This window comes from Balaenoptera ricei, chromosome 5, assembly GCF_028023285.1.
Source record: "Balaenoptera ricei isolate mBalRic1 chromosome 5, mBalRic1.hap2, whole genome shotgun sequence".
Taxonomy (NCBI): domain Eukaryota; kingdom Metazoa; phylum Chordata; class Mammalia; order Artiodactyla; family Balaenopteridae; genus Balaenoptera; species Balaenoptera ricei.
Window position 1 is genome coordinate 43,864,459 of NC_082643.1, and position 27,555 is coordinate 43,892,013.

The 27,555-nt window shown below is 39.1% G+C and overlaps 3 protein-coding genes and 1 pseudogene across 15 annotated transcripts in view; 2 read left to right on the forward strand and 2 right to left on the reverse strand.

Moving 5' to 3' along the window:
• The first annotated feature begins 1,477 nt into the window (after positions 1-1,477).
• Positions 1,478-22,041, forward strand: ABRAXAS1 (abraxas 1, BRCA1 A complex subunit). 3 transcript variants are annotated; one of them, XM_059922719.1, is made up of 9 exons: positions 1,478-1,652; positions 3,730-3,820; positions 7,916-7,952; positions 11,727-11,793; positions 13,521-13,714; positions 14,476-14,595; positions 15,576-15,660; positions 18,337-18,451; positions 18,825-22,041. In XM_059922719.1, exons 1-9 carry the CDS (start codon positions 1,566-1,568, stop codon positions 19,259-19,261), a joined length of 1,233 nt encoding a protein of 410 aa, XP_059778702.1. In that variant the 5' UTR covers positions 1,478-1,565; the 3' UTR covers positions 19,262-22,041. The 3 variants fall into 3 exon arrangements, with proteins under 3 accessions (XP_059778702.1, XP_059778703.1, XP_059778705.1); XM_059922720.1 differs by lacking the exons at positions 7,916-7,952; positions 11,727-11,793 and having other exon boundaries at positions 1,565-1,652; XM_059922722.1 differs by lacking the exons at positions 1,478-1,652; positions 7,916-7,952 and having other exon boundaries at positions 3,736-3,820.
• LOC132366718 (E3 ubiquitin-protein ligase RNF138-like) lies at positions 6,859-7,762 on the reverse strand (annotated as a pseudogene).
• Positions 20,538-26,742, reverse strand: MRPS18C (mitochondrial ribosomal protein S18C). 5 transcript variants are annotated; one of them, XM_059922723.1, is made up of 6 exons: positions 25,929-26,231; positions 25,109-25,164; positions 23,094-23,177; positions 21,985-22,042; positions 21,372-21,446; positions 20,538-21,287 (listed from the first exon to the last, which is right to left on the reverse strand). In XM_059922723.1, the coding sequence occupies exons 1-6, from the start codon at positions 26,026-26,028 to the stop codon at positions 21,211-21,213; spliced, it is 450 nt and encodes a 149-aa protein (XP_059778706.1). In that variant the 5' UTR covers positions 26,029-26,231; the 3' UTR covers positions 20,538-21,210. The 5 variants fall into 5 exon arrangements, 3 of the variants coding, with proteins under 3 accessions (XP_059778706.1, XP_059778707.1, XP_059778708.1); XM_059922724.1 differs by having other exon boundaries at positions 21,372-21,431; positions 25,929-26,230; XR_009503268.1 differs by adding an exon at positions 26,244-26,742 and having other exon boundaries at positions 21,172-21,287; positions 21,372-22,042; positions 25,929-26,096.
• HELQ (helicase, POLQ like) overlaps positions 26,118-27,555 on the forward strand; it is a 37,024-nt gene continuing 35,586 nt past the window's right edge. For all 7 annotated transcript variants that reach the window (XR_009503265.1, XR_009503266.1, XM_059922713.1 and 4 more), the window contains exon 1: positions 26,118-26,653. Coding sequence is in view for 5 of the 7 variants with exons in the window: in XM_059922713.1 (XP_059778696.1) it covers positions 26,462-26,653 (192 nt within the window). In the remaining 2 variants the exon portion in view is untranslated. The remainder of the gene's footprint in view (positions 26,654-27,555) is intronic.

Here is a 27,555-nt window from a genome sequence, read left to right on the forward strand (position 1 = left end):
CTGAAAATGCTTATTCATTCAGTTCAGCAGTACAGTCAGTTACCAGAAACCTGTACTTGTCAGAGTCTTTTCCATGAATTTCCTGAAGATGAAACCCTTTTATAGGAACATATTTACAAAAGCATCAGGGTACACTGGGTTTTTTTTTTTTCTGTTGAGTTGTAGCTCTTTATATATATTTTGGATATTAATTCCTTATCAGATATATGGTTTGCAAATATTTCTCCCATTCTGTAGGTTGCCTTTTCACTCTCTTGATAGTGTCCTGTGATGGACAAAAGTTTTTAATTTGATGAAGTAAAATTTGTCTATTTTTTCCTTTGTCTTTGCCTTTGGTGTCACGTGCAAGAAGTCATTGCCAAATCCAGTGTCATGAAGTTTTCCCCAATGTTTTCTTCTAAGAATGTTATCGTTTTAGGTCTTACATTTAGCTCTTTTATCCATTTTGAGCTGATTGTTATATATGGCATAAGTTAAGGATCTAACTTCATTCTTTTGCATTTGCTGAATAGCCTGTCCTTCCCCAGTGAATTGTCTTGGCAACCATGTCAAAAATCTTTTGACCTTACATGTGAGGGTTTACTTCCACTCTCTTGGACTAACGTTTTTTATTTTTTAATCCTTTAGATCATTACTATCCATAAAACACAAATTACGTGAAAATCTCTTCATATTAACAGTGATTATGCTGAAACGACAGCACGAAACAATTTTAGGGAATAAACACATAATGTTTAATTCTACACGTCTTCAATGTGTTAGTCCAATATGGCTGCCACACAACAAAACCCAGAAATATGCAATATCAATTCAATTCAGTCTGATATTTTGCTGGCTTTCATTTAAAAACCATAGCTTTACATATAGTGTGTGGAAAATTGGCAAGCCCTGGTCTTCCTACTCCCCTTACGTTTATATCAAATGATCCATCACAGTACGTTTATACCTATCATTAAATTGTCAGAACAATGTTAAAAAGTCTGTATATTCTTTGAACTGAGTCATTAATTTTCTAAAAGCAAGCAAACTCTCAAAGAAACCCGTTCCCCTCCTCCCCACTGCATGGGACGGTACATCGCTGGAGAGATCCAGAAAAGACATTCTCTGAAACGGTCGTTAGTATTCCAGAAGTTTCAATGGGTAACGGGCAGCATCTGACCCTCTGAAAACCCCAAACGTGGCACTTCCATTGTGATATTATGCCACTAGGCAATGCCTCTATTCTGTCAGAAGTGTTCATTTATTACAGTTTTGCACATATGCCAGGGTCCCTCAGTAGCCACCAAAGCGCTGTCCGTGGCCTGGCGCTGGGCAGAGGTGCCCAACACCGAGAGGGACGGACCAGGGGCTCTTCTCAGAGCCGCCTCGCCGCCAGCGCCTCACCAGAGAGCCCCAGGGACTTTCCCCCCCGCCCCTCGGGGGAGCGCGCCGCGGCCACTGCGCCGGCGCAGATCCCGCCTCCTCGCTCGGCCCCTCCTCGCCGCCGCGCCGCCGAGGACCCGGCCTGTTGCGGCCCGCCCGAGCCCTGTCCGCTCGAGCAGGGCGGCGGCGGCGGCGGCGGAAACATGGAGGGCGAGAGCACGTCGGCGGTGCTCTCTGGCTTTGTGCTGGGCGCCCTCGCCTTCCAGCACCTCAACACCGACTCGGACACGGTGAGCCGAGAACCGGGGCGGGATCTGGCGTCGCCTCGGAAAAGGACCCGCGCGCGTGCGCGCGGGCGCCGTCCCGGCCGTCGCTGCCCGGGTCCCGCCTGCGGGCTCCCGACGCCGCCGCGCCGGCTCTGTGCAGTCGGGGCTGCCTTCCCCCGCTCCCGGGCGGCCGCGGAGGTGCCTCCGGGCGGTGAGCCTTTTCCAGGGTTAGCCCTCCCTCTCGCAACCAGTGTTTATTTCCGCGCCCCGCCCGCAGTGTCCCGCACGCCCGCATTTCTCTCTTTCAGTAGTCCCCCTTTTCTGGTTCAGCTTGGTTGTGAAGGAATAGAAGGTTCACATCGCGCTCTCCCGCTACCGCTCGCTGGGAAGGTTGCCGGTTAACTTTCTCCTAACTACCCACAGTGGTTTTCGCAGACAACTCAATTTTCCCCTGCAGAGCAGCTACTGTGCACGTTTGTTGAAATGGAAGGCTTGTAAAGGAATGAGAAGTGATGCATCCAGTGGCTATTTTGCGGGGGAATCTTAGTAGATGAAGAAGATTAATTTCGTATATTGGATAGCTGACTTTTGTTTGCATTGGTATCAAATTTATTAAGTTGTAAGGTCTGAGCTAGTTCCTTGTCGGATGCTTTCGGTTGTAATTTAAACATTTAAATTTATCCTGAAATATTAGATATTTAAATGCTTATTTCACACTTTTGCCTAGGTTCAGAGCCTCTAGATGAAGTTAAGTAGTGAAGTAGTTTTTTTAAAAAAATACAGTACCTATTTTTAAAAACTTTCATTTGTATGAAATTTAAAAACACTGTAAAACTTTTGAATCTGAGAAGTAGTGTCCTAGAGTAAGTGCTTAGTAACTTGCTAATACGGTTTAGAGAATATCATACTGAACAAAACCTAGTGATTTCTGCTAAATTTTGTGCCCTTCATTTTATAATAAAGGCTTGCCTTATCCAAAATAGTTTTTTGGCGCAGTCCTAATAAGGTTGGGATTGCTGTCTTTCATGTATGCAATTTTAAATACGCTTGTAGATTAACACCTAGCAAAGAGCAGATGTATGATGATTTAAAATGTGTGTGGCTGTAGAAATTACTTTGGAATACCTTAGTGTAAACATAACCAGAGTGGGACTATAAGTCCTCTGTAGCTTAAAGGATTAGCACTTGCAAAGTACCATAGTGTTAGAGCGGACTCTTCCTTTGATCTTTTTCCTGAAGTCCTTAAAAGGCGGTTTGATGGAGAGCTGTACTCGCATTGTCTCTTTTCCAGGGGTTTGTGTAGAACGCTAGAGAGTAGAGTTCTGGATTGTTCCCCTTTGATTCCAGCAAAGACTCACATTGTGGAAACATTGCTTTTGTGTTCTTCTTTTAATGAAAAAAAAAACACCATTTTTAACTAAAGAAGTTATAAAGACGATAAAAAATTCATTGTCAAGCTCATTGGGTTTCTAAATGTGCCAAGAGAAATAATTGAATCCTCTGGAACTCAGAGATCACCGCTATTGTGGCAAAATGCCTGCATTTTAAAAAGAACCAGGGCTCACAGCTCCTCTTTTATACAGCAGACTCTAATATTGAATTACAGGTCTTTGATATTGTGCACATTCTTAATCTAAAAGTCCATCCTGTGTCATTTCATAGCTCAGAAGCCTCCACTGACTCCCAGAAGCATGTGCCATTAATCCAGACTCCGTGGCCAGTTATTCAGGATGGTCCATTATTGGTGCTGTTCATAGCTATCTAAGATTTCCTTACAGATGGGAGGCTTCTATTCTCAGGCTAACTGCTCTACTCCTTGTTCCTTGAACATTGTGTTCTCATCTCTGTCTTTAAGCCTTTTATACTTCCAAGAGTGCTAAAGTCACAGTGGTATTTACAATCTCTTCTACTCGTGTTTTTTAACCTGGTTATGTTGCCCAGGTAAACTGGAATGCACCTAGCCTTTCTTTTGTGTGTGCTCCAGCTGGTAACACACGCTTGTACATGTGGTAAAATTCTTGGGAAATACTGGTTAGTTAAGTGACTGAAATTGGTAATTCTATCAGTGTATTCCATATACTGCTTATTTTTATCCTCATAGGAAGGTTTTCTCCTTGGGGAAGTGAAAGGTGAAGCGAAGAACAGCATAACTGATTCTCAAATGGATGATGTTGAAGTTATTTATACAATTGGTGAGTCACTTATTTCTGTGTCTTCTTTTTTGATAGTTTATGCTGAAAGGGGTCAGTATAAATTACTTTTTAAATTATTAAGCAGTAGATATCAGGACTTCCCTGGTGGTCCAGCGGTTAAGACTCTGCACTTCCACTTAAGGGGGTGCGGGTTCCATCCCTGGTCGGGGAACTAAGGATCCCACATGCCGTGTGGTGCGGCCAAAAACTAAAACAAACAAACAAACAAAAGCACCAGAAATAGGTATGAATTTTTTAAATCAGATTTTTAATTTTATTTATTTATTTATTTATTTGTTTATTTATTTTTGGCTGCATTGGGTCTTCGTGGCTGCATTGGGTCATCGTTGCTGGGTGTGGGCTTTCTCTAGTTGCAGCCAGTGGGGGCTACTCTTCGTTGGTGTGCATGGGCCTCTCATTGCGGTGGCTTCTCTTGTTGTGGAGCATGGGCTCTAGGCGCACCAGCTTCAGTAGTTGTGGCTCTCAGGCTTAGTTGCTCTGCGGCATGTGGGATCTTCCCGGACCAGGGCTCGAACCCATGTCCCCTGCATTGGCAGACGGATTCTTAACCACTGCGGCACCAGGGAAGTCCCAAAAATCAAATTTTAAAGGAATATATTGCACTCATTTCTCAGTTAAAGTTATGGCTATGCCCTAGTCTAAAGCAAGAAACAATATGAGACATAGGAAGCAGATTAAGACTACTGTGGGGAAAGAAGGATGAAATAGCTCCTGTGTATATGTGAGTGGCAGAAAGATGATCCAGCAGAAGTAAGAACCAATAAGCAAGACCAAGAAAAAAGATAAAACAGGTTCAACAGAAATGTAAAATGCTGCAGAAAAGCTGGAAGATGAGAACTGAAAAAACTCAGTCATTAAATAATTGGAAACCTTACATAATTTCGGAAGTGTAATGGGGAAAAAGCCAGACTGCAGAGGGTTTGAGAAGTGGGTGGTGAAGCAACTGCAGCTGGTGGCAGCTGTTCTTTCAGAAAAAAAGGGAAATGGAGCTTTAAAATACATAGGGAGTTTTCTGATTCTCTAACATATGCACTTTTTTCCTAAGCATATATATATATATTTTTTTAACAAAATTGGTGGTATACTTTATAAAAAATTTGGTGTCATCATTTTCTCATAGTAAATAATCCTCTAAATATTATTTCTTATAACTGCATTTTATTCTCTATGGTCTTACTCTTATGACTGTATGTGATTTTAGCTGTCCTTTAAATAAATAAATTATAATCAGAGTTGTTTCCAGTTTTTCATTATCATAAATTATACTACAGGGAACATCTTGGTACATAAATATTCTACACCTATTATAGGTAGATTTCTGGAAATGGTGTTACCATGTCAAAGGGTATGAACATTTTTAAGGTTCTTGATCTGTATTAGCAAATTGCTTTCCAGAAAGATTATATCAGTTTATACTCATACTGTACTTTTTGTTTGCTACTTTAAAAAGGTAAAAATGGAAGTATATATGTAAATTTAGGATATATGTATAAAGTAAACATATAAATTTAAACTCAGTCATTAAAGTCACCTCTGTGGCAATGACTTGGTTTCATGAGTGTTTTTTCACTCATTAATACTACACATAATACACACATATAAATATATGTGTATTTTTATATTCATAAGTGGGATCATACTATATACATGGATAAATATCTCCAAGATATCATTAGTGCAGAGTAGTATGAATGTGTATAGTTTGTCATTCTTTCTGATGTCTTCGTATTCCCATTGTATGAATGTACCATAATGTACTTAACCAGCTATGGATGACTTCTTATTTTTTTATTAATACAAAACAATGTAACAGTGCACATTTTATGGTGCATATATCTTTGTGCCTTTGAGTATATCTGAAAGCAGAATTCCTAGAGGTAGGCCATTACCTTTTGGAAGAGTCATGTCATCTTAGACGCCTCTACAATATGTGAAAGTGCCAGGGTCCCCCTACCCTTATCACCATTAGGTATTATCACATCTTTTAATCTTTGCCAACTTGATAAGTGAAAAAAAAAAAAAAACCATTTTAATTTGCATTTCTTTTTTTTGAAGTATAGTTGATTTACAGTATTATATTAGTTTCACGTATACAACATAGTGATTCAATATTTTTATAGATTATACTTCATTTAAAGGTATAAAATATTGACTATATTCCCTGTGCTGTACAATATATCCTTGTAGCTTATTTATTTTATGTATAGTAGTTTGTACCTTTTAATCCCCTGCCCCATCTTGCTCCTCCCCCTTTCTAATTTGCATTTTTAAATTACAAATGAGGTTAAGTGTTTATGTGTTTGACTTTTGGGGAGACCTTTTTATTTGAAAAGAACAGGCCTGTTCCATGCTTTGACTATATTTCTGCTAGGCTATTTTGCTTTTTCTTATTGATTTGTAATGCTATATCATAACTTAAGGAAATTGGCCTTTTGTCATGTGTTACACGTTTATATTGTTTGTAATTTTATTTTCTTAATGTTTTTCTTTCTGCTCACACATGAGCTTTAAAAGCAAGCCCTTAGTAAGTCTTTTTTCCCTAATTGTAATTGGTGTGCTGCCCAAAGTATCTGACATATTTTAGGAGTTTAAATAAGCAACCATTTATCGAGCAAGTCCACTGTGCTAGGAGCAGTGCTAAGCTTCAAGGTATCTGGCAAGTGCTGTAGTTGCACTTAAGTATTTGCTTAAATTATTTTAAAATGTTGGATTACTTTAAAACAGGTGGCAAGATCTACAAATTACTACGTTGCTTTGGTTAATGAGATTTTCATCATTTTATTATACTGTGCCTTATCTACACCAGATTATGTTTGGCCGGTTATCAGTTAAAGACTGTTTCTGTTCAGAGGGATTTATCTGAGGGTAACATATATTTGCTAGAAGAAAAATATCTGAAGAGGATTATCACTTTTCCAATTTTTTTAATAGCCTGAATTACTTTTATAATAGTATATATATATAATAGTATAATATCAATAACTTTATATACATATCAAGTTATTGAAATGGTGACTTCATGTAGTTTTCTCCTTAAAGATGGCCTTTGCATGTACAAAGATGCAAAGATGTCTGCATCCTTCAGATGTTTACTTGAAAAGATTCTTCAACAGCAGTTTGATGTTGGGATTCCTCACCTAGATGAAGATTCACAAATTCTCCATCATCAAACTGATGTCTTTGATTTAGGTGACAAATGAAATTGCTAGTAGTCTGGGTAGGATCTCCCCAAGGAAGAGAACATCATAGTCACAGGAATTATCTGAAATAGGTGATTACTGCTACAGTGATCCTGTAAATGCTGTCTGACAAAATTTGATTGTTGACACAGGGACACATAAAGATGGGATGCCCAGAAGAATTTGTATTGTCTTGATGACTTTCTGTGTGATCATATGTGAATGTCTCACTCCTTTCACTGTTCCCTACTGAATCTTGAGGGATCTGAAAGTTCGGGATGATAGAGGAAACATCATATTCATCTTGATACTTTCATGATTTGTAATGATGTCTTGTGACAGAATTCAATGTTTGCACAGCACCTGCAGCAACCAGAAGTTAGATGTCTTTAGATGTATTATTTTTATTGACAGGAGAATAAAACTCACCTCTTCAGAGATGTTGGACTTTTTTTCTTTAGTCTACAATTAACACTGACATATCCTTTATGAAAGAACCAGTTGGAATAACAAAAGATAATTCCTTTAGCAGCTGTTTTTTATCAGTTGGGTAAAATTACAGCATAACCATTTCAGAACTCAGTGACTATAGCAACTGTGACTTAATCTTTTGTGTGGCCATTACTAAACCTATTTAGAAGGAGTATAGCATTCTATCAGTTATGAGTGAGGCTCTGGGTTTGAATTTTGGCTCCACCACTGGCTTGGGTGAGCCACTTCATCTCTCTGCCTGTTACCTCATCTTTAAAGTGGAAGGAGTGATAACATCTGTCTCATAGGTTTATTGTGAGGAATAAACGAGATAATGGTAAAGTACATCCTGGCATGAAGTGCTCAATATATGTCATTCAAATGATACTTAATGTAATCATAACTAAAAATTCTTTTTTTCCAGACATTCAGAAATACATTCCATGCTATCAGCTTTTTAGGTGAGTAGTAAGAGCAAGTGAATGATCCATTGTGAAAATTATTCTCTGCAAGTGAATTTTTGAAACTAACAAAGTATCTTAGTTATACCTGGTGGTACAGATTAAAATGAAAAGACCTTTTTTAAGTACCTGAAAATTCACCTGTTCATTTCAACCCTAATAGTTCTTTCTCTGTATTTATCTGCTTCCTTTAGCTGGTCTTCACTGCCTCTCCCAGGTACCAGTTTACCTTGAGGATTGCTTTTCCTTCTCCCACCCAGTCACCTCATCGCATATTATAAACTCAGCAACACATTCTCATACATCAACAGCAGCCCTTTTTTCTTTTTATTCCAGTTTATTTTATCATCTGTTTCTTCACTTATATTTTTTAATGTTACCTTTTGTCTATTAACTGGTTAGGTTCTTTATCTAACCCGCTTCCTATTACTTTTCCAGGGTGGAAACTTGTACTCATAGTCCTACAGATAGTAGTACTACTCTTAGCCCTGATAGGCTATGATATTGTTAAAAACTTTTTATTGAGGTATTTACATAGAAAAGTACATAAATCAATGATGTTTCATAAAGCAAACAACTGTAACCATAAACAACATGGTGTAGTTTTGGTGAAATAGCTTTATGATTTATATAAACCATACATGAAAAATCAGCATTACTGTCTTACAGTCACACTGTATGTACCATTTCTAAGGTTGTGTAAGAGTTGCCATGGAACATAGTGTTAAGGTGAGAAACACCATTGGTAGGTGTGACAGAAGGCTTAGTGTGGTCTTAAACTGCTATACCAGAAAGGGGCATAGCTCCCATATTGCCTAATAGACAGTGCGTATAAAAAATATCTGTTGAATGAGGGATTCTTGATGGAGACTCATAAAAAGTACTTTCTTGAGGGACTCTGGGCCAGCAATGGATTAAGGAGGGAAAGTAAAAAAAAAAAGGTGATTCAATACCTTCTGGAAACTACCTTAAATAATTAGACCAACTTAATAGAGTCTTAGAGCCGAGGAAGCCATCTGATCCAGTGATGAGAAACCCATACCTAGGCCTTTTATTTATTTATTTATTTATTTATTTATTTATTTATTTATTTATTGGCTACGTTGGGTCTTCGTTGCTGCACATGGGCTTTCTCTAGTTGTGGCGAGTGGGGTCTACTCTTGATTGTAGTGCGTGGGCTTCTCACTGCGGCAGCTTCTCTTGTTTTGGAGCACAGGCTCTAGGCACGCGGGCTTCAGTAGTTGTGGCACACGGGCTTGGTAGTTGTGGTGAGCGGCCTCTAGGGTGTGTGGGCTTCAGTAGTTGTGGTGCACAGGCTCAGTAGTTGTGGCACGCGGGCTCAGTAGTTGTGGCACGCGGGCTTCAGTAGCTGTGGCTCGCGGGCTCTAGAGCGCAGGCTCAGTAGTTGTGGTGCACGGGCTTAGCTGCTCCGCAGCATGTGGGATCTTCCCGGACCAGGGATCGAACCTGTGTCCCCTGCACTGGCAGGTGGATTCTTAACCACTGCACCACTAGGGAAGTCCCTCAGCCTTTTAGCTTTACAAAATTAGGGGATGGGGGGAAGAATTGGTTAGTGGTAGGGCAAAACTAGAAGAATCCGGATTCTTGAGCTCTAATCCAACAGCATAATACTATGCTGTTTCTTTCTTGTTTTAAATCAGGGGTCCCCAACCCCTGGGTCCTGGACTGGTACCGGTGAGCGGCGGGTGAGTGAACAGAGCTTCATCCGCCGCTCCCCGTCGCTCGCGTTACCACCTGAACCGTCACCCCCCACCCCCATCCGTGGAAAAACTGTCTTCCACGAAACCCATCCATGGTGCCACAAAGGTTGGGGGCAACTGTTTTAAATGATGTAGATGGAATATGTTAAAAACAAAGTCTTCTGATACCGTACTTCATGGAGTCCGAGCTGGATAAGCTTTAATAACCAGTTTTATGTTTCTGATACAGAGGGTGGCAGAGTACAGCCCCATGGCCTGTTTTTATATGGACCTCTATGAATAGTTAATATATTTTTTAAGAGTTAAAAAAAAAAAAAGAACAATGGAGGAATATGTAACAGAGACTGTCCAGCAAAGCCTAAGATATTTACTATCTAGCCGTTTATAGAAAAAGTTTGTCAATCCTGCTCTGATACATTGTTTGCAAAGTTTTCCACTGAAATACACTGTTTCCCTTATCTCAGAAATCTAGGGGTAATCTGGAAGACAGCCCATTGAAGCCTAAAACTTAGTCACTTTAAAAAAATTGCACAGTTTAACATGAATTCTACTGTACAGTATATCTATTTCTACAAAAAAAAAAAAAAAAACTGCCCCCCTTCCCAGAAGCTTTACATAAAAATCAGTGCTTGCACAGAAGATGTACACTTTTATCTTGTTGTTTTATACACCCTGGTGTATTGCATTATGTCCCAGTTTGAGGAGCTCAAGAATGGACCATCCTAGAGAAACACAGGAATAAACTCTTGTATTTAGATTTTTCATGTTGGAATAAATAGGTAAGATGGAAGGATCTGTTCGATGAGCTGAATTATCCCCCTTTGGTAGGTGGAACACTTTGTAAGTTAAAAGGAAAAAATATATTGCCTATTAGGATATGTTTTCTCCAGTTTTATGTAACTAAACTTTTTCAGTGTGTAGATTAGAATTACCAGTAAAAACCTATTACAATGAATAGTATTTGTCAAAGATTTTGCATAATAGATATTTCATCATAGAAAAGAATATTGTTGATCTTGATGAATGTTAAAAAGAGGAGAATATTATTTGCAATCCCTGGAGGGGAAAGAAAGCTGAAAGTAAATGCTTTAGAATCTTTTAGAATTATTTTTCTATTCTCCCTAAATCTTTGACATTCCAACTACAGAACAGAGGTCACTAAACTAAACCAATACCTATCCTCCACCCCCCCCCAACCCCCCAAAACAAAAAACAACCAACTCCTAAAGCACTTCTCTTAATTTAATAATAGCTTTTGGAGGGCTTCCCTGGTGGCGCAGTGGTTGAGAATCCGCCTGCCAGTGCAGGGGACACGGGTTCGAGCCCTGGTCCGGGAAGATCCCACATGCCGTGGAGCAGCTAAGCCCATGAGCCACAACTACTGAGCCTGCGCTCTAGAGCCCACAAGCCACAACTACTGAAGCCCACGCACCTAGAGCCCATGCTGCACAACAAGAAAAGCCACCGCAATGAGAAGCCCGCGCACTGCAACAAAGAGTAGCCCCCACTCACCGCAACTAGAGAAAGACCGCGTGCAGCAATGAAGACTCAACGCAGCCAGAAACAATAAATAAATAAAATCATAAAATAAATAAATTTATAAAAGAAAAGAATAGCTTTTGGAATTAGCAATGAATAAATTGTCTTTTTGTTATTGTGCTGCTTCATTACTCACATTACATTCTTTTGTATGTATCATAAAAGTTTTAATGAGTAAATTGTGAACTAGCTATGTGAACTTACAAATACCTGTATTTAATGGAGAGTTTGTTTTGTTTTAGGTTAAAAAAAAATGTGGTACGCAAACTTATCCTTTAAAGTTCCTCCACTCCTTTTCCTTTTTCATTGCTTATGGACCGCATATTTCTACCACTTTAAGTCTGTTAATTTGAGAACTTTCTCTCCTATTTAATTTAGAACTTCATCTAACAGGCAAGTAAGTATATGGATTTTGGTTGGGTAGTTGGGCTAGGAGTAACTACAATTAAAAGTGCTAATAAAATCATTCATATTTTTAGCTTATTTGAAATGCCTTTAATTTTGGCTTTTACAGCTTTTATAATTCTTCTGGTGAAGTAAATGAGCAAGCGCTGAAGAAAATATTATCAAGTGTCAAAAAGGTATTCCCTGATTTACCTTTCTTTTTTTTGTATTATATGTATTATTTTCAGCTCATAAAAACATGTAATACTTTGACAGAACTTTTAAGCAGCATTTGTCTTCACAATGTCCTATGTAAAGCAGGTGAGGAAAGGCTTGTTCTTTCCAGAAATTCAAAGGGGTTTCCCTGAAAGCAAAGCTAGTCATTAAAAATCTTCATCTTGTTCTCATCCTCTTGACTATTCTGATTTACACTGATCTCATCATCTTCTACATTCTAACCATACCCCTTCCCAGTACCACGTACTCTAGGACTTAATCCATTGCTGTTCTTTTACTTAGCTACAAGTTGCTATTTTTCCTAGTGCAGGGATGATTTCCTATACAGCACCTAATTTGGATCCTCTGTAGCCCACTTGGTGTTCAGTTAAAACTTGCTGAATGATCAAAATAGATTTTTTTTTCCAAATACATTTTTTCTGGGTTCTTTTTTCCTCTTAAAACTTTTTGAGGGACTCCCTGGTGGCGCAGTGGTTAAGAATCTGCCTGCCAATGCAGGGGACACGGGTTCGAGCCCTGGCCCGGGAAGATCCCACATGCCACGGGGCAGCTAAGCCCGTGCGCCACAACTACTGAGCCTGCGCTCTAGAGCCTGCGCACCACAACTACTGAGCCCGTGTGCTGCAACTACTGAAGTCCGCGTGCCTAGAGCCTGTGCTCCGCAACAAGAGAAGCCACTGCAGTGAGAAGCCCGCACACCCTAACGAAGAGTAGCCCCCACTTGCCGCAACTAGAGAAAGCCCACGCGTAGCAACGAAGACCCAATGCAGCCAAAGATAAATAAATAATACTAACAACACGTTTGTTTAGCATGTTATAGTTTACAAAACCCTTTAATATGATCTTAATCTTGGAACCAACTCTGGGGGGTAGGTGATAACATTCCCATATAAATTTCAATTAAAAGCTACTGGGTTCAGTTTACTTACTTAGCAAACCAAGTGTCCATACAGGAAGTTAACTAGTTTTCATTGGTGTTTTCTTCATTTAAATTTTGACTAAGGGTTAAAATGTTAAGACAGTAAATGCCGTAAGAGAAAATAGAGGAAGTTAAGAATTTATTTTCTTTAATCTATATTGAATAAAATTGTAGCCTGGTAACTGAATGGAAAGTAATTTAACTGCAAGTCAGTTTGCATGCTTTATAAAAGGTAAAGTGTATTCTTAAGTGTACGTTTTAATATAGGCCCCAAATCTTGGTAAATACTAAGAAAGCCATTTAAAAAAAATTTTTTTTTTTAATTAATTTATTTTTGGCTGCCTTGGCTCTTCGTTGCTGCGCATGGGCTTTCTCTAGTTGAGGCGAGCGGGGGCTACTCTTTGTTAGGGTGTGCGGGCTTCTCATTGCGGTGGCTTCTCTTGTTGAGGAGCATGGGCTCTAGGTGCGTGGGCTTCAGTATTTGTGGCACGTGGGCTCAGTAGTTGTGGCTCCCAGGCTCTAGAGTGCAGGCTCAGTAGTTGTGGCGCACGGGCTTAGCTGCTCCGCGGCATGTGGGATCTTCCCAGACCAGGGCTCGAACCCGTTCCCCGCATTGGCAGGCGGATTCCCAACCACTGCGCCACCAGGGAAGTCCCAAGAAAGCCATTTTTAAGGTTGCCAGTTTTACTGCTTGATTATGACAGTAAGATACATAATAACTGTAACCATTAAGGTATACACCTGATGTTTTTCTATATTTTCTTTCAGGATGTGGTTGGTTGGTATAAATTCCGACGTCATTCAGACCAGATCATGACATTCAGAGAGAGACTGCTTCACAAAAACTTACAGCAGCATCTTTCAAGCCAGGAACTTGTTTTTCTGTTATTAACACCGAGTATAATAACAGAAAGCTGCTCTACTCATCGGCTGGAGCATGCCTTATATAAACCTCAGAAAGGGTAAATGTTGGCCAGTCACTGGCTGTTTTCAGCTAACAGAAAAATGTACTCAATATTTTTATTGTACTTTTTATGGCTTACCAAATATTTTCGTATATTGTTGCATTAGATTGTCACAATAACCCTTTTTAGCCTTTCTTACCATCGGTTCTTTATATGGGAAAATGAAGGTCAGATAAGGAAGTTAGAAGCCCAGTATGGAATGATGACTTGTGTTTCTGGCACTGAGGATTTGCTCTTATTTACCATAAGGTGGAAAAAACATGCATGCTTTAGGTGTTGGTTGCTAAGGAATATAATGTAGAACTGAAGCCTGCGTACCCGAGCAGCATTTCTCTAACCTCTGCCAGGAAGCAGGGTGGTTCTTGATGATCCACCAAAATGAGTTAATAGGACTCCCCGCAGGTTATATAGACAACATTTTCATGGAGTATGAGAATGAAGTTAAAAGAGTACCAAGGAAGAGTAGTTTTATCATTCACGGAAGATGGGATGAATCGCAACAATACTGCCTTTATTTTTACATGTGGTGATAAAATAACCATTAAAGTATTTTTTCACACAGTTATCTTACACTATGCACATTTCACACATTTTAAAAGCTATTTGCCTCAAGTCAGTAAATTCTGTCATGGATAAGTAGTAAGGAATGGGGTTTTGTTTTTTTAATCTTGTAGGGGAAAGGTAGTCTATATACTAATAAGTAGATGCTAATCTTTCACTTTATTTTAAATTTTTTTTTAAAAATTTTATTTCTTCAGACTTTTTCATAGGATACCTTTAGTGGTGGCCAATTTGGGCATGTCTGAACAACTGGGTTATAAAACTGTATCTGATTCCTGTCTGTCCACTGGTTTTAGTCGAGCAGTAAAAACACACAGGTGAGATCCCTCAACTGCTTCCCCACTAAACTTAACTCCTATTCATTTTTTGAAGTTAATTTTTTTTATTACACGAGAATAAAAATGAAAGGAAAACTAATGACCACATTACTCAAGTAAACCAGACTTTTAATTTCTCAGTATTTCCTTCTAGCACCTGTCCATTTATAAAATACAGAAGAGAGGGGCATTGTTGTATAGCCTACATATTTTAACATATTTATTCTAAGAATAAAGAGCTAGCCTCAAAATAATAATTTTCTAAGGCAGCAGTTCAGATTAAAGGCAAGAAATTAGATTGGATATGAAATAAAGACAAAAAATGAGGCTTTAGCCAAGACTTAACACTGTAGACTGCTGAGCTATAACTTTTTTGTGGGCAATAAGGGAATAATTAATGTCAGAAATAACAACACTGGTACTACAGGATACTTACTAAGTGTAAACTTTATGAGAATAATGGACTAGATTTTATTTATTTTTGTGTTCCCACAGTGCTTAACAGTGTCTTACAGAAATTGAATACCACATTTCATTGATACTAAGACACAGTTTTACATTTATCTCAAATTGGGATTTTTACAAAACATGCCTTAGAATTTTCTTTTTTCTTCGTGGTATATAAAATAACGTTGCTTCTTTCAGTCAATGATGACTTAAACTCAGTAAAATAATTGACTGATCCTATTGCCAAGAAAGAACCCACCCCCCCTTCAATCTTTATCTGTTTTCACTTAACCTCTTTTTTGAGTCCTGGAAATAGTACTTAGGAGGCTAAAAAGTTTGCTGAGGTGAAGATAGATAACTAGGTTTTCTGGTTGGTTTTACTTATTCTGTAAATAAGTAGGTTGACAAAATTACGGTCCCTACAAAGCCAGTAAAAAGAATCATCTATTGTTCCTCAACTACGAATAAATTTTTCATTGTATCATTAAAATGAGTTCTGTACATTTGCCTGAGGAAATGGTAATATTTTACAGCTCTGAATTTTTTAAAGAAGATGGATCTTTAAAGGAGGTACATAAGATAAATGAACTGTATGCTTCTTTACAAGAGGAATTAAAGGTAAGTTAAAAAAACATTTAAAGATCAGCTATAGAGTTCATATCACATTGCTCACTGAATATATGTTTAGGGATAACCTGACAGTTGATTAGACATAAATTTTTGTATTAGTTTAGCTTCAGTAACAAAGGCCTCCATCTTGGTGGGCTACAACAACAAAAGTTTTGTCTCACTCACATTGTATCTTGGCTGCAGCTCTGCTCCTGTTCTAAATGTCATGTTCATTCTAGGATCCAGCCCATCTGTGGGACATGCTCTTCTCATGACAAAGGGAAAAGAGCAAGAAAGCTGGTGGAAATTCACAACAGCTCTTAGAACTTCTGCTCAGAGCCGGCCCGTCACTTCCACTCACATTTCATTGGCCAGAGGATGTCATGGCAATAGGCAGGGATACATAACCCTTTTACAGGATAAAAAAGGGAGCAAATATTTGGGAACAAAAAAGTCTACCACAGTACTAAGTTCTACCTCATTGTGTCCATTCAGGTCCCTTGAGGGGAGGGAGCAAGAGTGGCAGGGAGACTTGGCAATGTAAGTTTGACACCTGAGGAAGGAGACAGGGAAAGGAGAATGATTGGGTAGGAAGAGCTTTAGACTGCAAGGCCTGAAAAATTTCAGCCAGGCTGATGGAGAGTCTTTGAGCAAAGGCATCCTACAGGAATAGACTTATACTGATATCCCCACTGTGCTCAGTCGGTGGCTAAGAGCTACCTAGGGGAAGCATGACCTAAGCACAAGCACAGTAGTGGACCCAAAAAGATGGCACCTGGAACTGTCAGTCAACTCTGCTTCCTGCAAATGGAGATCTGAGTAGTGTATTCCATGGCCACCATACTCACCAATATAGCACACTAAGAGAAATGGGATTAATGCATTTTACACACTGATAATATTGCACATTGTTTTTTAATATGATAATACAGGAATTTTAGAAAATAGGAAAACATCCAGAATCCTACCATTGTAACTTAACTCTTTGCACTTTGCGATTTTCTCCAGTTTCCCCCTAATGTATACGTGCTTTTACATTGTTGACAGTGATGGGGACATAGAAATTTGTGTCATGATTTTTATTTGATGTACCATTAAACATTTTCCATATTTTAGTTCTTTTTAATAGCAGTATATTTCTTAGAGCAGTATATTAGAATTAGAACTCTAATGTGAAAAGTACCAACTTGGGGACTTTCCTGGTGGCACAGTGGTTAAGAATCTGACTGCCAGTGCAGGGGACACGGGTTCGAGTCCTGGTCCAGGAAGATCCCACATGCCGCAGACCAAATAAGCCCGTGTACCACAACTACTGAGCCTGCGCTCTAGAGCCCATGAGCCACAACTAGTTAGCCTGCGTGTCACAACTACTGAAGCCTGCGCGCCTACAGCCCGTGCTCCGCAACAAGAGAAGCAACCGCAATGAGAAGCTCGCACACCGCAACGAAGAGTAGCCCCTGCTTGCCGCAACTAGAGAAAGCCTGCACACAGTAATGAAGACCCAGCGCAGCCAAAAATAAATAAATTAACTTAAAGAAAAAAGTACCAACTTGGGCTAAATTAGGGAATGTAGAGGTACGTGAGAGGAACTGTGGGCAGAAGGCCACTGAGCTCTAGGAAGGAATTGGAACCAGGAGCTTGAATGCCATCAGAACTTTCTTCCCTGGGAGTCTAGTGGTTAGGATTCGGCGCTTTCACTGCCATGGCCAGGGTTCAATCCTCGGTCAGGGAACTGAGATCCCACAAGCCGCATGGAGTGGCCAAAAAACAAACAAAAAAACTAACTCTCTCCCTTTGTGTCTGCCTGTTGGTTTCCTTCATAGTATCTACAGATCTTGCTGTTTATTCACCCACTGGCTGACCAAAGAGCTAACCTATAGCTTCTGCATTTAATCTCTTCTATTCAAGAGAGTAGGATTTGCCATTTGGCTATTGTAATTATCTCTGCTTGGGTCAGCTAGGGTGAAAGTTGGTGAAAGGGTTACTGGTGAACTCTTATGGCAGGATGAACAAGTTCATGAGAAATAGGCTGGGCAGACGTGCCATGAAGTATCCACTAAAACTGGCTCTAACAACCCATTACATTATAATTGGAAATTAGTTACTTTTGATTTGACACTATTCTAAGAAACATCATCTTATATAAATTTTTGTTACTGATTCAAGATATATTCCCAAAATGAAATCACTGAGTCAAAGGTTATTAGTACTTAAAAACTGATGACACATAAGGCCATTCTGCTTTTCAAAAGTAGTTTTACAGGAATTAAAATCTTCAGTAGTTTTCTTTAGTTTTTTTATAATAGTGAAAGTCACTTTGTCATTGGCAGTTTCTTAAATGTTTGCAATAAGTATGCATCTCAAAATAGTACAGTATTTTTTGTTTTGAAGCAGTTAAATATTTTTGTTTTTTATTTCTGTGTATTATCTAGGAAATAACTTGAATGAGAAAACTTTGTATAAATAGGAAGTTAATATATCTGGAAAGCATTTTGTAACCTGTGAAGCACCATACAAATGCTTGTTGGTGAGTTCCTCCAGAAAAGAGCAAAATAAAATAAAATTTTTATAAAGGAAAATATTTGATGTTATATACCATGAAGGATTTTATTATTATTTGTGAACCTAGATTGTAGTATACAATTTGGAACTTTATCTATGCTCTTAAATTACTTTATTTTCCAGAGTATATGCAGTAAAGTAGAACATAGTGAGAGAGCAGTAGAGAAACTACTAAAGGATGTAAACAGATTAAAACGAGAAATTCAAAAAAGAAAGCAAGCACAGATTCAAGCAACACGTAAGTAAAAAGTTCACATATCACTGCTTTCTGTGCTTTGAAGAAAAATTCTCACTGATTGGAATTACGGATGAGCTGGTTGCACTAACTGATCAATTTGTTCACCTTAGGATTAAAAATAACCTCCATTAATACTCTTAAATCCCACTGAACAAAGAACATGGCACTACTATAGCTATACTACCTTGATGTTAAAAAATGTAACAACTTTAATTTTCTCTGAGGATATTGTGGCATATAAATTTGGGATTATCATTTAATTTAGATAATTTGATATGAGTCTTTAAAGTCTCTGACTTTACTAACAAATAGATAACTATAAAAGCTTTGTAGTATAAATACTGTATGTTGAAATATTTGTTTGTTTCTTTAGGAGAGAAGAATGTCCAGAAAGACCCTCAGGAGAACATTTTTCTTTGTCAAGCTTTACAGACCTTTTTTCCCAATTGTGAATTTCTTCATTCGTGTGTTATCTCCTTGAAAAATGGACATATTTCTAAAAGTAGTTGTAATACCAACCACCATCTCAATGTGGTAGACAACCTGACCCTAATGGTGGAATATACTGACATTCCTGAAGCTAGTCCAGCTGGTAGTGCGCTGCAAATGATTAAGCGTAAGGCTTCAGGTGCAGATGGTGGATGGCAATTCAAGAAGTCACGGTTGTTAGAGATACAGAACAAACCATATAAAACAGATACTGATAGCAGTAACCAAGAAAAAGCATCCACAGTGAGCAGCCCAGAAACAGATGAAGAGATTGAGAAAATGAAGGGTTCTGGTGAATATCCAGAGTCTCCTACCTTTTGATTCTTTTAGGCCGAAAGGAGATTTTTCATCAGATGAAGGGTAAAGCCAAACATGCCTATTGTTTTTACTATGTTCAGCTCTTTGCAGTAACACATAGGTAAGTTCTAGTCCATTTATTTTATGAAGCACTTTAAATTGAGTCAGTTCAGAATCTGAGTACAGAACAAAGCCTGGTAATGCAATATGTTTGGGATCAGCAGTTGGTCAGTTAGGTGAAAAGGCCAGTTAAGTGGGACTCAAATGATACATAAATAAGGCGTCTATCAGAGATTTCACTTTAACATAAAGCAGAAGTGTACATTCATTTGTCAAACTGTTGTAGGGCCAGGAACTTTTTTACGAATGTATTGGAGTTCCTATGTAAATCAAACCCATTACTTACCCTATATAATTCCCAATTTTAGTTTCTTTAAAGAAATTTGCAAAGCAATCTAAGTATAAAATGCTACTAGGTTTTTTCATTTTCCATTCCCAATCTTATTTGTCCTAACCACACCTAATTTGACAACTATTTTTTTAAAAAAGCTAGTTATCTTTATCAAGTCTTCTCAGAGCATTTACTTGGTTTTCACTGCAACTGTAACTTTCTTTATAATGCTCGTATTCATCACTACAAAAATATAACTGATAAGGTCTGGGAACAAAATAGCTGACTCTTGGTAATGTAGAACTCAACAGGTTAAGAGTCATGGGCTTCCATGCGATTTTTAAGGAGGATGTAAAGCCCCTGTTTAATCCAGGGAGTTGGTTAAGTGGAGGATGATTAAGAGAGCTTTTACCGTTTGTTATTTCTGTTTGCCCTTTCCATACAGAATTTCCCATGAAGCATACACATCACATGAAGCCTTCATGCTTTACTCACTGGGTGAAATGCTGAACCCACATGTTGACCACTGCTCTTCCATCACTTATCTCCTAAATGATAGAGCAAATTCATAGCTAGTGTCAAAAACTATCATCTTTTATCTATGTGTTAACATGCATTAGTTACCATGGGGTGTTTATGAAGCCCACATAATACCAGGGATGATTTGTGCAAATAATGAGTTGCTGTTGGGATTGCTTTACTAGTTACATAAGAAGCACAGGGCAGGAGAGGAAATGGGGTTCAGTCTGAACCCTAATTTTAAAATAATTAAGTTTGATGTCCCAACTTTCAGGGTACTCAACAATGAAAAGGAGGAAAAGAATCCTTGTAGGACATTTTTTCTCAGTTATTCTCCATCTTTTGGCGATCAGTTTGTATCACTGGAGTAAGAGGAGATGATACAACAGATTGCCTATGGATCGGTTTATTTACGGACACTACCAGTTCATGATAGACTAGCCCAGGAGTAAACGTTAGGTCCTGTGACAGCACCACTGTTCATCCCCACGTAACATCTCTACAGAGGGAAGACCCATAGTCCTAGCCAGGCATAATTATTTACTTGTTAGAAGATCTTCCTTAGCAATTTCAAATCCACACCCTGTCATGTGGGATTTGTACATTATATAAGCATTCCACTTTCCCGCACCCATATCCTTACAATACAATTTACAACACAGAATCTGGGCCTAAAGTAAAATTCCAATACAAGTCATCCCTTCCATGTTTAACATCTCATTATCAGTGGTATGCTGTATGAGCTATTTGGGGGCCAGATATAAGTGAAAATCCCACAGTACCTTTTTTAAATTCATATGTATGTAAAATGTAACAAGTATTAACATTTTAAATAATCTGATTTACTTAATGAACATTCTGATATGGAGAGGAAACTTCACTCCTGAAACACTTTTTCCTCATATAATTTCAAATTATTAAGAATTAAAAACATAATACTTTATAGTTTGATAAGATTTAGCCTATCAGTTCTCTACTCAAAGGTTATTAAATCTTACAGTTTGAGCCAGTATTACCACCACACAACTGTAAAATAAATTTATTGATGATAACTTTATAGAATTTACTCCCTGTATTTGATGTTACAAACTTTAGGGTCTTTGAGATATGCAGGATCCTTGTATGTAACTGGCATAAACCCTGTAAAGAGATAATGAAAGTTCTTCACAAAAGATAATGAGCAAAATTTTGGTTAGCATAATTCAGTTTTTCAGATGCTCTTACCCATTATTTGAGCTCTCTTAATTGCTTTTGTGATTTCTTTTTGTTTCTTCCCACAAAGACCTATAAAAGAAATTGCTTTCTTATTTGTAAAAAAAATGCCAGTAATCAAAATGCATAACAACTGTCTATGTCATGGAAGGACTAGAAAACCTGTAAAGAGCCAGATAGTAACTATCTTAGGCTTTGTGGGCCATACAGTCTCTGGCATCATTACTCAATTCTGCTTGTAGCTCAGACACTATGGAAACTAAGCTATTTACAAAAACAAGTGGCAGATCCGATTTGGCCTATAGGCAATAGGCCCCTGGTTTAAATAATAGCCTGGGGATGATTATAGTATACTCCCAAACAGCAAAGCAATTTTCTTAAGCCCAAGTTTTCTACATGTTGTCAGCCTATAGTTAACTGAGTATAAGAAGACATGCAAAATAATTGCATGTCTTTGGCCTAAGAAGAGGCTTTCTCAAACTACCCATAGTATCTGGTGTCATAGTAACTTGTAGCATAGTAATTTGTAGATTTGAAAATCTGCCAGTTTCCTTAAATAACAGAAGTAGCTTTATATAAGTCTTAACTACATTTAAGTTGCTATAATATATAGAAAACAAAATACCTGTTATGTGCCTTCCATAAATGCATCCAGTAAATGGAGAAATAAACTGGGATAAAAGCTGTTTTGAGTTATATTTGAAAAGGAAAAAAATTTACATTAATACACTTGTTATTCCATCTTGAATGGTAAATTTAAAAAAAAAACCTTATTCCACACCTTCAAGTTATGTAAAGGTTTATTAATACATTTCAGACAAACTTCAAAAATATGAATAAAAACACAATTATGTTCATTCTATTAATAGGTCATCTGTTTAAATAACTAAAGTAATCACTAAAGTTGAAATCTCTTATCCAGTGTGTCAAAAAAGTCTATACAACACATTAATGAGCATATTCTTTCAGTGCTAAAGCTGTTTTCTTGACTTTTCCACAGATAACTTTTCTCAAATACTGTTGCTTTTATAACAAGGTACAAAACATTTCATCTATCATGATAGGCTGTCACATAATATCAGACTGCAATGAGGTCTTCAAGATGCACAGGTACATCAGGCCGTTTGCTGTTATTTATGTTTTATTAATTTAAATTCTTTAGCACTTTATATGTACCAGGCATCATTCTAGGCACTATGCATAATCCTAATACATTGCATTTTAAAATTCCTTGGGTTTTCTCCCACCAAGGCAGCTATCACTTTATACTACTGTCAGTATACTTAGCTCCAGCACCATTCTCTCCCCTAAATTTGCCACTTTTAATTTGCTGAGTGCTCGACAACAGATAAAATTACATTTGAAATAGCGATATTGGTGGTGAGGTACAGAGATCAACTTCACCAGAGGAGCTTTTCCCAAACTACTGAACTCCACCAACTGAGAATCACTGCCACAGCGAGCTACTGTAAAGACATTTTGGGCAAAGAAAAAAGAGGAATGCTAAGCTGAATTAAGAGTAAATGAGGGACAGCCAAGGGGCCCTTATTTGAATAAAACAGAGATGCCTTGTATCGATACGTAGAAGTATAACGAGATCTGAAATTATGAAGTAGCTAAAACAGTCACCCTACACAAAGCCTGTTATAAAAACTGACTTGCTTCTCTATTGTATTAATAAAGGAGCCAAAATCCCAAAATCAAGTATCATAGTGAAGTAAAACCAGAGCTCACCTGTACATTCTTATAATCTACACGTTTTCCACACAAGATACATTTTTTCAGAGGCTCCTTATAAGGATTTTCCATTGGAACAGGCTAGGATAAAGGAAAAAAAAAATATGATAATATAGTTTGTGTTAACTTTGAATCGAAAAAACTTAACATCTTAGGTTACCACGTTTAAATCTCTCCAAGGGATTAGTTGTACCTTTCTTACTGTGAAAGAGAATACAACAGCTAGGCTTGTAAAGGAAAAATCGAGTATTTCAGAAAAAGATTCACCATTTTAAAGGTTTCAGTGTACTCAAACATATTTTGTGCAGATGTCTTGTTTAAGTTTGGCTAAGGAGGAATTAAGTCATGGAGGAGGATTCTGGGATAAAATACAATCTCTGGAGAAAAAAGGACTTATGGGAGGGGGAAAAAAAATTCAAATCTTCGATAAATGATTCTCTCCTCAAATGCTTTGTCCAGACTGTAGATGACTAAAAATTCTCAGATTTAAATCAAGAAAAACTTAAGCACAACAGATACCATATGCAATTCTTAAATTATAATCCCTAAATCCATCCCCATATTTCTCTAGATGTTTTATCACTATTTTTCTTGTAAAAAGACAATGCAGGACTTCCCTGGTGGCGCAGTGGTTAAGAATCCGCCTGCCAATGCAGGGGACACGGGTTCGAGCCCTGGTCCAGGAAAGATCCCACGTGCCGCAGAGCAACTAAGCCTGTGCGCCACAACTACTGAGCCTGCACTCTAGAGCCTGCGAGCCACAACTACTGAGCCCGTGTGCCACAACTACTGAAGCCCACGTGCCTAGAGCCCGTGCTCTGCAACAAGAGAAGCCACCGCGATGAGAAGCCCGCACACCGCAACAAAGAGTAGACCCCGCTTGCAGCAACTAGAGAAAGCCTGTGCGCAACAACAACAAAAAAGCCAACGCATCCAAAAATAATAAATAAAATTTTAAAAGACAAGGCTTAGTGTAATACTATCAGGTTCTTTGACTACAATTTTATGGCCCCAGACTGTTTTGTAAGTTTGTGTCAGCCTTATTCGTTTTTCTTTTTTCGCTACTGCCTCTAATGCTTCTATCACAAGGCCTCCCTCCTAAAATCAGTTTAGGTGTCTCCAGTATACAGATTCTTAATGTAGAAATGGCTATGAAGTCCCTGAACCGCTGTAGTTGTATGCAAAATTTCAAATAAATGGGACTGTGTGCCTTTTTCTGGGAGAGCCCATAGCTTTCATTAGTCTTAGTGGGTTTAATGACCTAAAGAGGAGCTCTAGTAATTTCCTTTACTCTCTTGACTATGGTGTGAATTAGATGACCGAGATGGACGCTCAGAGGGACTAGAGGGGTTCTTCTGTTTTTTTCCAACTCCTCAAATGTTCTTAATCCAGTTTACATTCATTACCTGTAATGACTGTGTTCCTTCTCTACACTGTGCAAAGTGCTTTATGTGGTCTGATTAGTGTCAAATTATCTTTGCATGTAGCAAGAAAACCTATACTGCCCAAGTCCAGTGATAGTACTTGAAACCCATAAAAATACATCTACAGTTTAGAAGAGACTGTACGTAATGTCCTGGTATAAGACTTTAATTTTGATCCCACATTTATTAAAGCAGCCGCCACCCAGCCAAAGTGATGAATAGGAGGAAGACAGAATTGAATTTGAAATGAGGAAGAGAGCCAAGGTATATGTAAACTTTGTACAATCCCTTTGTTAGGTTTTCTGCAATTACTGCATGCACCAAAACTACCTTCTTAAATTCCCAAAGCACATATCTAGGAAGCAAAATATGGTGTTACAGAAGCCACGCTTCCTGCTAGGAATATAGGGATTCTCTTACTTCAAAGTTCACTTAAGTAACTACTCAATTATAATTTTCCAACTCAGACTAATGATTATCATCTTAATTGTTTTTTGTTCTTCAGCTGCACTCTATTCAGATAGCAAAGACATAAGAACTTGGTCGTATTTGCAAATGCCTTATTAAAAGTAAGAAAAAAATTCTTACCAGGTCCTCATTGCTGGTTACCTGTTTATATTGTGAACAACTTCTTCTCCACAGCACTGAAATTAAACAGAAACAGCAACGAACTAATTATTTTTGTTAGCTGAGCAGCTAAGGAAAGGTTCTGCTTCTGTGGAGGCGAGATGAATTAAGGGACATAACAGAAAAGAAAGGTTTTATATTCATTATACTAACAAGGTTAAATGAAGATTAAAAGTCTTCAGATTTGAGGCAGAGTTAGACTTAGGATAAATGTGCTTTCTGGGGCTTTGGGAAAAGGGCATATATATCCCCACCCATACAACCTCCCATCTGTTCCGGAAATTTATATTCCCTTCTCTCCATGAGTAGAGACAGATTTTAATGCAAACTGAAAGGCATTGTCATACCAAAGGGAAAATGAAAAGATTCTTTACAGAGAAGCACAAAGTAGATAAAAGTGCAGAAATGATAGATTCCAGGGCCCATGTCACAATTTCGCCCAGATCTGGGCCCTCAGACATCTGGAAATTGCTGCTAGGTGACTGAAAATGCTCCTTCCTTACCAAGTCTACCCGAAGATCTTGGGCAAGTCCGTGCCTCTTTTTAAGAATCACCCCATAACTCCCCTCGTACATTTAAAAAAAAAAGTACTGGGCGATATTTCACGCCCTCTTCAGCTTTAAAATACTAGTCACGGGCCATTACAGATTCCCATTTACCTTGGAGAAAACTGCCTAGACACCGGAGTCCTTTAGCTAACAGTGACGACTCCACCGACCTAATTAGGGCTAAGCCAAACGGCTGCAATGCTATAAAGGAGCCTAGGATATGGAGACTTTACCTGCATGTGTCCCAGAATCTGTGAGGCAGACAGCAGCCGTTACGAAGTGCGTTAACGTTCTCCTTCCTAGCCCACTGCAAAGGGCTACCAGAGCTGCCATGGTTCGTTGCTCCTCCTCTTCCTTTCCTTTTTCCAAATCGTCTGCAAGTCACTTCCGGTATGCTTCCCCTGTTGGCCCAAGTACTCGGTTCAAAGGTTCCGAAGGCGAACGCTGGGAATCCAAGGAAAGAGCAGGTGGGGATTTCTATGCACCTGCGCAGTACCTTCCCGTTCTCCTCCTCTCCCTCTTGCCGCGCCGCAAGCTGGGACACTTACGATTGGACGAAGAGAGGGCGGGCTCCTGCGTCTGTGCCTCCGCTTCCGGCCCCAAGGCCCCAACTATTGGTTTGTGATCCTTCTCAAAGGTGGATGGAGAGGCGAGCGCAGTTTCCGCCTGTTGCTACCCTCCCGCTGTTGCTGCGCTCACCCCTTCACTGGGGTTTGGCGGCTGGGTCACGCGGAACGACGTTCGGGCAGCGCCCCCAGCCCCTGCCATGGATGAAGGTTGTTCCCGCATCCGCCGGCGGGTGTCGGTCCGCAAAAGGAACCGTCCTAGCTTGGAGAGCGTTTCTGCCGCCCCCACCGCGGCCGAGCTTAAGCCCGGCGATGAGGAGAAGGAGGAGGAGGACGAGGAGATGGTGGCTGGGAGCCGGCGGCGAAAAACCATGGACGTGCAGCCGGTCGAGGTACAGCCCCGTCACCTCTCAAATTCCCCGGAGTTCCGCGTTCCATTTCCCACCTTTGGGGTGAGGATACAAAGCCAGGTCTCCCACTGCGCATGCTCACTGAAAGAGGCGTGGGAGACCAGCTGAAGAAGGCGTGGTTGGAACTCCAAAAAGTTTGGCAGTTCCCTTCCCAGGTGCAAACAATTGACCAATTATCTACTAGCCTTCGCGTGATTACCTCGTCTTTGTTATCGCGGTTAATCCTCACCTGTGAGGTGTCGCACTGTTAGCCCCATTTTTATATAGGTATGAAACCCCGAGACAAAAGTTGTACACGCAGCAAGTAAGTGGCATGACCGGGACGCAAACCTAGACTTACAAGTTTCTGCTGCTCCTTGTACTAAAAATCTACCATTTACTGCAGACCTATTATGTGCTGGGTACTTTGTTAAACTATTTACGTTATCTAGATTTTACAACAGAAATCTGTCCCTGAGAAGTTAAGAAACTACACTTCCTACTCCAAATCTTGGGTTCTTAATCACTCCCCTATATTGCTACCTCCAAATTACATCTCTTCTGTTTATAGACTATACCAAGTCAGACTCTCCCTTTCAATTCCAGATTTCTAAGAACAATCTCCTTGGAGTGTCCAGTGGTACAAGCATGATTTTATTACAGGCCAGTCTCTGCAGATTGGAGTATCGGAGGTGAAACGGTACTGCGGTTATCAGAAACTTCTCCCCTTCCAGTAGATGGTTATCGGTCTTGCTGCCATTTTTAAGGATTTAGCACTAGCTTAACAATTAGGATCCCAGCATCACTAGGAGGACAGTTTATGCCAGTCGCTTAACCTCTCTGGGCCTCCATTTCTTGATCTGTAAAATGGGTTGATAGTATCTATTTTACAGGCTGATTTACAT